General features: G+C 36.8%; 1 protein-coding gene across 1 annotated transcript in view; it reads right to left on the bottom strand.

Annotated features, from left to right (window-relative positions):
* The window catches only part of LOC101592427 (vomeronasal type-2 receptor 116-like), a 70,304-nt gene extending 59,254 nt beyond the window's left edge, over positions 1 to 11,050 (bottom strand). The window contains exon 1 of the mRNA XM_004647806.2: positions 10,845 to 11,050. Within this exon, the coding sequence (XP_004647863.2) occupies positions 10,845 to 11,050 (206 nt within the window). The remainder of the gene's footprint in view (positions 1 to 10,844) is intronic.
* Positions 11,051 to 11,288: the final 238 nt, after the last annotated feature.

Genomic DNA, 11,288 nt, shown 5'->3' with positions numbered 1-11,288 from the left:
TACTGAGGATCAACTCAGAACCTTGAGCTTATCAGACATCTCAGCTGATGATGCTGAACTATCTCCCCAGCCCGTCATCACACTCTTTTAATAAGAACCTCAGAGATTTCATTTCCACAGTAAAATTTGAAAATCTAGCAAAATTTTATATCTAAAGACAAGTTCAAAGTGACACAACACTTGTCTAAAATTCTGCACTGACATGGCTTTCAAATGAGCTAAATATATTTTAAAAGGAAAAGGGAAAAACTTAAATTTGTCATATTAGCAAAACATGCAAATTATTCTAAATAATCTGGATTTGGAGAGAAAGAAAAGTACATTAACATCTTCAACTAACATTGGGGAATCAATTAGTATGACTTTAGGTCATGGACTTTTTATTGGTTTTGTTTTCTTTTGTTGTCTTTTTGAGACAGAGTCTCACTATGCAGCTTCAGGATGACCTTGAGCTCACTTTGTAGTCCAGGCTAGTCCCAAACTCAAAATGATCCTCCTGGCTCAGCTTGCCAAGTTCTAGGATAATAGTCATATGCCACCACACCTGGCATAGGTCATGGGCTTATAACAGATGTTCCTTCGAAATAAAAATTTCAAGGAAGACCCAGTCTTGCCACTCTGACCTATTCTCTAGGAACACAGTTCTAGGCAAAAAAAAAAAAAAGTTAAAAGGACAAAGTTGAATGCTCTATTGTGAGATCAATAAAAATAAATCCCTTTCTTTGAATAGAATAATATCCAATTGAGAATTGAGTGTGATATTAACTTTTAACTTTAATTATATATTTTTGTATCACACACATAAATCTCAGACATTATAGCATAGAAACACAGAGAACCAAGTAATTTAAACTAGGTTTTATTGATTCAAGCATGCCCACAGACCCAGCATGTACGTTGGACTCCTCCAGGGCCCACCGGATCTTCATTCTACTCAGTTTCCAGGCCTGGTCTGTGTGTGGAACTACCTCTATCAGACAGGCCCAGTGTGGAACTATTCAGCAGAACTCCCAGCAGAGAGAATAGAGGCAAGACCCACCCAGATTATCCAGGAGCGAAACATCTTGCCAGGGTAGCACAGTGGGTTCACTTCCAAAGGCTGCAGCAGAAAGAAGTGGAACACAGCAGTCAGACATAAGCTACACACACCTGGACAAGTTTGAACTTGCTAGATCTGGACCTGGTGCTAAGGTAATAAATCTACAAAAGCCCTACAGCAAAGATCAGAAGACAATGTTATACAAAACGACAAAGAGAAGGAATAAAATGCATTCTCAGGCCCTAAGCCAACACAGAAAAAAAGCAGGAGACAATAGCATTGAAGAAATTGGAAATCACATACCTGAAATCTCTGAAATAATAGCATCTGAAGTAAAGAAACAACTGCAGAAAGATATAGAGGATATCAGATCAGAAATAATTTCTGAACTAAAAAATAAATCATAACTATAATGAAAGAAGAACTAAGTGCTTCTAAAGAAGATGCTGATAAAAAATAGAGAATACAAAAATGATGAAATGCTTTAATGAGAAATATAGGAAAGAAATAGAATGCACAAAGCAGATTCAAAGTGCTCTACAGTAAGTTAAAACCTCAGTCACAACATGGCAAAATCATTTGAAAGAAAGTGAAATAGACTCTCAGACCTTGAAGACACCATTGCAGCTAGTGAAAAGGTAAGAAAAAAATTTCATAAAAACTAGAATGCAGGAAAAAATAATTCAACATCTGCAAGGGCTAAAAAGATGAACAGCATAAGACTAATAGACATCAATGAGAAAGAAGGATTCAGGTCTGGGGAGATGGCTCAGTGGAATAAGTGCTTCTTTGGCAAGCACAAGGCCCTGAGTTCAATCCCCAGACAGAGAGAGAGAGAGAGAGAGAGAGAGAGAGAGAGAGAGTCAATACAAATAATATAAAAAGAATATGGGCTGAAGTAACAGCAGAAAACATCCCAAATATGAGAAAACAATCTGACATTCAGGTAAGCGAAACACATAGAACTCCAAATAACATCAATCCAATTAAAACCACACCAGACATATAATAGTTAAGATCCCAGAAATTCAGCCCAGGAACAGTATACTAAAACGCCTCCAGAGAAAAGAAACAAATCACATTTAAGGGAAAACCCATCAGAATAACCCCAGATTTCTCTTCACAACCATCGAGTCAAGAAGAGCATGGAGTACAGTACTACAAGTCTTGCAAGAAAACAAATTCCAACCCAGACTTATATACCCTGCAAAACTCTCCATGACGAAGAACAACTAGAGAATTTCAGAACAACAAAGCCAACCCTACACAGACTACTGAAAGATATTCTAGAGAGGGATCAAAATGATCACAACTCCATGAATAAGAATGGAAAGAACCCATCAAATAGAGCAAATAATTAAACACAGCAAAAACAGAGGTATACAAAAGCAATCTTTTAATTATCCTTTTGTATATATCAGTAAAATATTTCCATTAGCATACCCTACAAGTGAAATTCTCCTGCACTCTCTGGGTCATGATTCTGTCTGGGTCTACAGGGTGGATATCAAGGAAATAGCAGCATCTCAGTCCCAGAAGTGTCACCCAGCCACTGCCAAGCATCATAGACACTGTCCACATCCACCACATACTAGAACTTTGTGTGATATCTGATCCCCAAACTGTTAGAAGTGCTGGTCATATATTTGTCATTCCAGTATTTATGTTATGTTTTATTCTTAGCAATTCTTTATTATCATGAAAACTTTATCTTAGTTGATATTTTTGTATATATTAATCTATTCAAATATTGTGTGAACACTCTAAATGGATCACAGATTTATATATATGATACACTATGTTCTGGTCTCTTAGTCATACTCACAATTTAATTTTAATTTTTGAACATTGTTTTGGAATATTTGACTTAATTTTGTGTTAATTAACATTTAATTAATTTTGTGAATGTTGCATAATTTTAGTTTTTGTTTTATGATTTATACTGTATCTTTGATTTACAATCTGCTTCTAAGACATGGTATGATATTTTCTCCTAGTATTTGAAACTTTAAAACACATATTTCCATTGGCTTTTTTTCTTTTATTCACTTTAATATGAAAAAATGATATAATAGCAATGAAACAGTTTCAAAACAGATCATTAAGACAGTTACAATAATTAATACATTGCATATTGCTATCTTCATAGTAGTTATTCAGAGAATAAGATTTAGACATGATAACTTATCTAAATAATATTATTAGAAGCCTTTCTTCTCATTGGAGTAAGAGATAGCATCTGTACATCTATCCTATTTTGTATATGCATATTTTTCTTTTCACTACGTGATGGTCCTTTATTTATATCCCCCTTTTTTGCTTTGTTTTGTTGGAGATGGGTGTTCCACTGCAGTTAGAGAAGCTGAATTTGGAGAAGTCTTTAAAGGACCATTTCATACTTCAAACAAGTCTAAAGAAGGTAGACACTTGAATTCAGCAAAATAACACAATGTAGTCCAATAGTCCATAATAGAGAGGGCTATCAGCAGAACTGGCAATTGTCAGAAATTGTTGACTTGAGCCTTTTACAGCTCAGCATATTAATATGGCTTTACTTTTTATGTCTCATCTTTATACTTTTCTGCTGGATTGTTAAGACCAAGATAAAGCAAGACCTATATAACAAAAATGTAACTTTTGTATCTGACAAGGTCAGTCAAATCTAGTCAGGATTTACCCTGAAAATATTTACAGCACCTTGTAGATCTTTTGTGAGTGTCAGCCATCTGGATGAGTCACAGCCATTGCTTGACCAATGTGCTCTCTGTGAAAGACTGAGAGAATGTTTTCTCTCCAGGTGACTCTCCTTAGGCACAATCTACATCATTGATCACTTTCCTCTGTAGCCCCATAATCTCCTTGAAGAGAAAATTTGGGACATCACTGAGTTATAGGCTGTCACAGCACAGATTCTCTTATGTCCTGAGTCCTCACTGACCTTGAATGATTAAGACCAAAATATTGACTATCCTTGTAGCCCCTCTAGACCTCTAATTTTCGGTTTGGAAAATAAAACTTGTTCAAGGTCAATCACTATGCCGTAAATTACGGTCAAAATGGATTAAAGATCTAAACATTAAATCAGAAACACTAAATCTCCTGGAAGAGAAAGTAGGAGGAAATCTTGAAGACATAGGGGTAAACAAACAGTTCATGAAAAACAATCAAATTGCAGAGGAAATAGTTGAAAGAATTACCAATTCGGACCTCTTCTTATTGAGAAGTTTTTACATATCAAAAGAAATTACTAACAGAGTGAAAAGATAACCCACAAATTTGGAAAAAATTCATTGACTTTATATTAGTTCTTCCTTGTCTTTCACACACACACACACACACACACACACACACATACAATGAAAAAATATGAATAGAACCTGATATAAGATTGATACTGCTTTGTGAAAGTGTTCACTTATCTTTTACATGGGTACATCTAATATAATTATATTTTACATAGTCCTGCATAGATACCATTTTGAGAGCTCTTTATTCTTTATCCAGGACCATACAGCAACTTCTCTTGCCTCCTGAATTTTGATCTGTGTTATTTTCTATATGCTACATCTGGAGGCATTAGAATAGTTTGAATTTGCATAGCTGAAAAATTTTTACTTTTAGTTTTCAAAGGTATTTTTCCTAAGTATAAAATTCAATGAGGACAGATCTTTTTTTCTTTTTTTTCAGTCCTTTGAATAAATAAGTCTAGTTTCTTATCCACTTGCTCTTTTTTAATTTGTAATGTGAAATAATGCTATTTAATTTTGTTCTTCCACAGCTAATATTATTTTCTATGTATATGCTTGAATGATTTTTTTCTTTACAATTAGTTTTGGACAATTTAATTTTTGTGTTTCTTGGTATGATTTTATTCATATTTCTTGTGCAAAAGGTTCCTTTTTCTTGGAAATGTGGTGCTATAAATTTAACTGAATTCAGAAATTTTGGATCTTTAAATATTTATTGCTTACCCTTTCCTACTCTGAGAATTCTAATTATATGAATATAAGTTTCTTGATTTTGGCACGGAGCGAACTATTATAAGAGTGACCTGTAAATTCTTTCTTCTTCACCTTTATTTTAGACAATTTTTATATTTTATTTTATTTTTGTATTTAGTGCAGGGTCTACAGGCTCTACAGGGTCTTATGATATAGATTAGACTCGTACTGATTCTCTTGATTTCAGCTTCTCAAGAGCAGGAATTACAGGTGCACACCCCACACCCAGTCTCAGTCACTGTCTCAGCGTGCATGGCAGGCCAGGGATCGGACCTCTGACCTCTGCTTCTGCCTAAGCAGGTGCTTTGATCCGTTGATCTATCTGGTTGGCCTAACAATTTTTACTGTTATATACATTTAAGTTTGTAAATACTTTTTTAAATGTGCAATCATTATTAATCTCATGTTATGTATTCATTTCAGAAATATTTCTCTAAAATTCACTATCTACATCTCATATATTTCACATTTCAATGTTTGTCTACAATTTTTAATTTGCTATGTAATTATTATTCATTTTCAATAAAGTTAATGAGAAAAAATAAACTAGGTTTTGTTGTAACTAACCACATAAGTTTGAAATAAAATCACTGAAATCTCTGGAACAGAAATACCTTTTGGACAGCATTAGAAATTATGATCCATTTTAAAGGGAGAGAAGAAAACAATAGAAGTGACACAGAATTTCAAAATAAGTTGACAGTGGGGAAAAAAGTAGCTGGTGCAAAAACATTGAAAAAATTTCTGATTCAGCACCTTCTCAGAGAGCAGGAAGATTTGAAATCTCGTTGGTTAAGCAACATGCACAAGCACACAAATATGTATTCCATAAGCCAGAGGATATATCGTAATACTCATTTAGAATACAAATCAGACACACAAGCTTAAATTCCACAAAGCATCTCTCATTTTATGGATGTGAAGTAGAAACAAAGAGAACTAAGGATGGATAGAAGAAAGCAAAGGGGTAGCTCTCTTGAAAAAAGGGAGAATTCTGAGAAAATGTTGCTGAAAGCAAGAAGGAGGGGTTAAAGTATGTAGAATAAAGATGTGCCACACATGGGGACATAATAACCTCATTAAATGTAAATGTTTTATGTTTAAATGTGAAAGAAAATTAATGACATTAAGATGAATAAAAAGAGGGAAAAGAGATTTAAAAGATGAGGAAGAAGTGGGAAGGGGTGGCTTAAAAATGAATCCAGCTCTACTGGTGCCCAAGATGATTGCAAAATACATGATCTGTAAAGATGTACTCAAAAAAATTAACAAATAATAGTAACTGATGAGTTACCCTCAGGTCAAACAGGGAATCAAATCCATGCTTAAAATGTAGTAAGCAAGAGCCCAGAGAGCTAGACACACAGGGAAATGTTGAATTTAAAAATTGACTGTGTGAAAAAGTATGGAAACAGCAGATTTCTTGGTGTGTAAATCTGAACAGTGTGTGCACAGGAAGTAAGCCTTCTCAAATCAAGGGAAGAACAATTTAAACATATGTGAGATATTTTAGTATTAGGTACTAAAGCACAACAGTCCAAAGAGAAGTGACCAATAGAACTGTTATTATGGGAAAATTAAAAAGTAGATAATCAAGCCTGATAAAGAGAAGAAAGTAAAATAAGCATTAACAACACTAGGTAAGAAAACTAACACTAGGCTCAGCAAATTCACAAATACTATTGTAAATTCATAGCATTGATCTAAATATTTCAGAAAAGAGTTGCGCTCTGATTTCCTCTATATCTTTCTGCCGTTGCTTATTTACTATCGACGCTATTAATTCATGCATTTGAGCCGAGCTAGTGTCCTCCGCACTTGTTCTGGGTGGGCACTGGGTTTCTTCCATATGTTTCTGCATTTGATTCTTTAGTGCAGATGTTATTAATTCAGAGATTTCTTTTTTTATTTCCAGTCTGAGGTCTTCTATATCTTTCTGCAGCTGTTTCTTTATTTCAGAATCCATTGATTCATTGCTTTCAGCTGTGTGATTTCCAATTTTTTCTGTGTCAGTGTCCTCTGCACTTGTTACAGGTGGGGTTGGGTTTGAGGTTGCATTTTGTTCCTTCTCGTCATTTTGTGTAGCACTGTCTTCTGACCTTTGTTGTAGATCTTTGCTGTAGTTACAACCTTCGCACGTACTGAAGTTCAGGTGCAACTCTACAAAGTTTGGACTTATCCAGCTGTGTCTGGCTTTGGTCTGGCTGCTGTGCTCAGCTCCTTCCCTCTGTTGCCCTTGAGGGTGAACCTGCTGTGCCCCTGTGGCAAGATGTTCTCCTCCTGGACTAGCTGGGTGGATCTATCCTCTACACTCCCTGCAGGGATTGCAGCTGCAGGGTTACACCCCAGGTGTGTATGCCAGGCCTGAGCTTGAGCTGTGCCTGGAGGGGGCAAGGTGAAGTAGGGGGAAGAGGAAGCTCTCCCACACACTCACTGGACCTGGGCTAGGACTGCGTCTGGGGGTTCTCGGAACGTGGCAGAAATTCCTACTCAGCAGGGGTGGGGGGGTGGGGGAGGTACTGAAGAGTGGTGGGGGGTGGCCCAAGGGGGTGGGAGAGGGTCTGGCCCATGCTGCACTTGGGCTGGGACTGGTCCCGCCAGCGCAGGGTAGCAGGAAGCTCTCCACACACTCACTGGACCTGGGCTAGGACTGGGTCTGGGGGTTCCTGGAACGCAGCAGAAATTCCTACTCGGTGGGTGGGGTGGGGGAGGTACTGCACAGTCGTGGTGGGCGGCCCAAGGGGTGGGAGAGGGTCTGGCCCATGCTGCACCTGGGCTGGGACTAGTCCCGCGGGTGCAGGGTAGCAGGAAGCTCTCCTCACACTCACCAGACCTGGGCTAGGATTGGGTCTCAGCATTGATCTAAATAAAGATAGGTTTTGTTTTGAAAATTAAAACATAGTCATTTACCCAAATAAAATAAAATTATATAACATTTTACAGGGTTTCAATAGATTTATAATAAAATTTACATTATATATTGATTCTGAATGGAGTTACATTACAGTTATTTTCATAATATAAGCCTAGCAATCCTGTATTCTGATGCATGATTATAGTCTCAGCAACCTGTGAATCCGTTGCTAAAAATCCATCATTAGGTCAAGGGCAGTTGTCAGCAATTTAAAACTTAGCAAAACTCTGTCAAGGAAAAGAAGAAGGAGGAGAAAGAATATGAGGAGAAGAAAAGAGGAAGAAATCTGGTTCTGTAGCTATTACTAAAGTATTGGTTTCAATCTCCAGTATAAAAAAATTATTCAACTGGAAAATTCTTAAACAGAACATGAAAGTATGTTTCTGTACTATTAACACGTGCTTGCCACAAATATTCAAAACACAGTTCAAGGGAGGAATTAAATTATATAAGTAATTAGAAATTTTGAATGATTTATTAGTATCCTCACATTTCTGAAAAGATTAAAACAGTATTTGGTCCTAAAAATTATTCATTTCTAGCTAAATGCATTAAGTAATGAGAAAGTATCATTGAAATATAAGCAAACAAAATCCTTCTTGCTGTTTATCTGTGTGACAATATATAAGAAGTAATATCAGTTGAAGGACAGGATTAGAAGATTATTCTCCTTCCAGGGCATGATGGATTACACAGAAAACTACTTTCTTTCTGCACTGGACAGATCACTTGTTAAGAAAACTGTAAACTAAACGGTGAACAACATATGATCTTTGAGTGTTGTGGGATGAAGATCTAAAGAAAGAGGCATCAACAGTCTTCTCAACAAATGCAGATGAAGACAGTATTTATGTGAGCATCAGAGAATGATTTAGGATTATATAAGTATTCCCAAAGTATAAGCCTAAAAATTCATGGATGGTGTTGTATGATTGTAATCTCAGCAATCTGTGAGTCTGATGCCAAAAAATCATTATTTCAAAGCTAGTGTCAGCAAGGCCAGTGTCAGCAATTTAAAAACTTAGTGAAATCCTGTCAAGAAAAAGAAAAAGGTGGAGAAATAAGATGCAAAGAAAAGAAGAGGAGGAAATTTGGATGTGTAGCTATTTCTAAAGCATTGGTTTCAATTTTCTGTATGAAAAAATATTTTTTCAACTGGAAAACTTGACAAAGAATTACATGGAGAAGATGCCACTAGTATCTCAAAAAATCTAAAATTGTTCACCTCATAAATCCAAGAAGAAAACTTGAAAAGGAGCCATTACAGAAAAAGTACAATAGTCAAGCAAAAACTATGTAGCTAAGAACTTTAAAAATGTTTAATAATAAAATCTGCCATTTAAAACATTTTGGGAACAATGCATCTAGTATAGCAGAATTCTCTTAAAAACTGTAAAAGAAAATTTAACAAAGCCATATAATTCTAACAAAGTGCATGTATTATAATCAAAAATAGAAAGAATATGTTTTTATAGCAAGAGGAAACAATACTTTAGAAATACTCTGAAACGTGACATCACCAAACTAAGTCATCAAAAGAGAAGAATCGTACTCTCAAGAAAAATAAATAAACAAATTTAATATTTCAAAGAAACTGGGAAGAACACTGGAAGATGCATATCTATATTTAAATTTATCTCTTCATAGTTTTGGCAAGCCCTGTGGGTAATTCAGAGTAGACTTCCCTTATGCTACCCAGATCCTGGTGAGCCCTCAATCGGTTGCAAATAGTGCTTAACATCAGAAAACAAAATTAATGTCTGCATGCATGCCAAGTGCACTGGTAATGACCAAACATGTTTTGGAAAGTTTTAAAAATTCAGTGGCCAGGTGTGATGACATGTGCCTGTAAGCCAGCTGCTCCAGAGTCTGAGGCAGAAGTGTTCAGTCTGGGAGTTTCATGCCACCTGAGGTAACATAAGCTTGTGTCTGTGAAACACAGGGGAAGTGCCCAGGATAAAAATAAAAGCAAACATTTTAACATAATAAGGAATGTGAGAAAGGCACAGACACTGTCTGCACAAGGAAGAGGCCCAGATTTCTCACTCTGCCACCACTGTTTCCAAATACAAGAGATGCCACAGGAACACTTGTGGCTCAAGGCTCAGGTGAGACACATAACCATTATTTCAGTGACACTTCCTATTGATTTGGGGGCACAAGTCATCAACTAGTATCATCTGACACACCGCAAAATCTGTGATTTAATTACACATTTTCTACAAACAGATGTGTTGGTATCTGCAGACAGAGTACGTATGTGTCCAGATGAAAAACAGTAACATTTGAGGTTATGAAAATTACCAACAAAAGCCTCAGAGCTGACTTCTCCCTGCTTCTGGCTTATTTTCTAGCTCCAAAATGTTTGGAACACATCTCTCATGAAATGGCATATATACTAATGGACAGGATAACAGAATATTTACAGCAATACATTCTCCAGGCAGCTGTAGTACAAATAGCAGTGGAAACAGTGGGATGGAAGGAGTTTCATGCGCAATCAGGGCACAATATCAGGCTCTGGGTTTTATGCAGTGATACTCTTCTGTAGCTTCCTAACACTGAATTCAATCACTGAATGCATGCAGTGACTGCTCACGTAGGAGGAGAGGCATGGGCAGTGGAATAAAGTGGAGAGCGGTGTTTCCCTCGGGTTTCAACCCAGAAAACAGTAAGATAAAAAAGCACAAAGAGAATACTACCTTTCAATTTCCAAAAGGTGAAAAGGAGTGCATGTAAATTCAAAATAATTTTCAGACAGGTCTCTGCCTAAGTAGGTGGGAAGGACAGGAAGCAATATGCACAATGTCGACAAATCCATCAAACAATTGCTAAGCATTATCCATCCTAATAACGCAGAAGAAATTGAATATGTGAAGAAGCCACTTACTGAATGTTAAAGAAGTCTTTCCTGGGCTCCAGGTTAACAATACCAGTGAAATATAGAGATATGTAAAGAGAGAAAGTACCCCCGATCACCATATCTCCATGCTTGTGCACGCTGGTGCCTCTTTTGCGAAGGCAGGCTTCGTTATCAAAGATACACAACAGGACAGGAAGCTGCAGGAGAAGGAGGAGGACAATGAAAAGGAGCATACTGGGAGAGTGCTCAATCCCTTAAGTCTGAGTGAGGGAGAAACTTGCAATGTCAGCCAGGTAAACAAATAGTGTGTGTGTGTGTGTGTGTGTGTGTGTGTGTGTGTGTGTTTACCCCTGTGAGTTATTATTTGTGACCTATTGGACCCTCACAAGCCCCTATCTCCTTGCAACTCAGCCTACTTTTCCCTGGTGGAATTTGCTACCACTTTTCTGCTGGGCTCTACAACTGAGACCT

Source organism: Octodon degus, unplaced genomic scaffold, assembly GCF_000260255.1.
Source record: "Octodon degus isolate 3935 unplaced genomic scaffold, OctDeg1.0 scaffold00328, whole genome shotgun sequence".
NCBI lineage: Eukaryota > Metazoa > Chordata > Mammalia > Rodentia > Octodontidae > Octodon > Octodon degus.
Note: the sequence above shows the minus strand (reverse complement) of the source record. Positions and strands in the feature narration are given on the sequence as shown.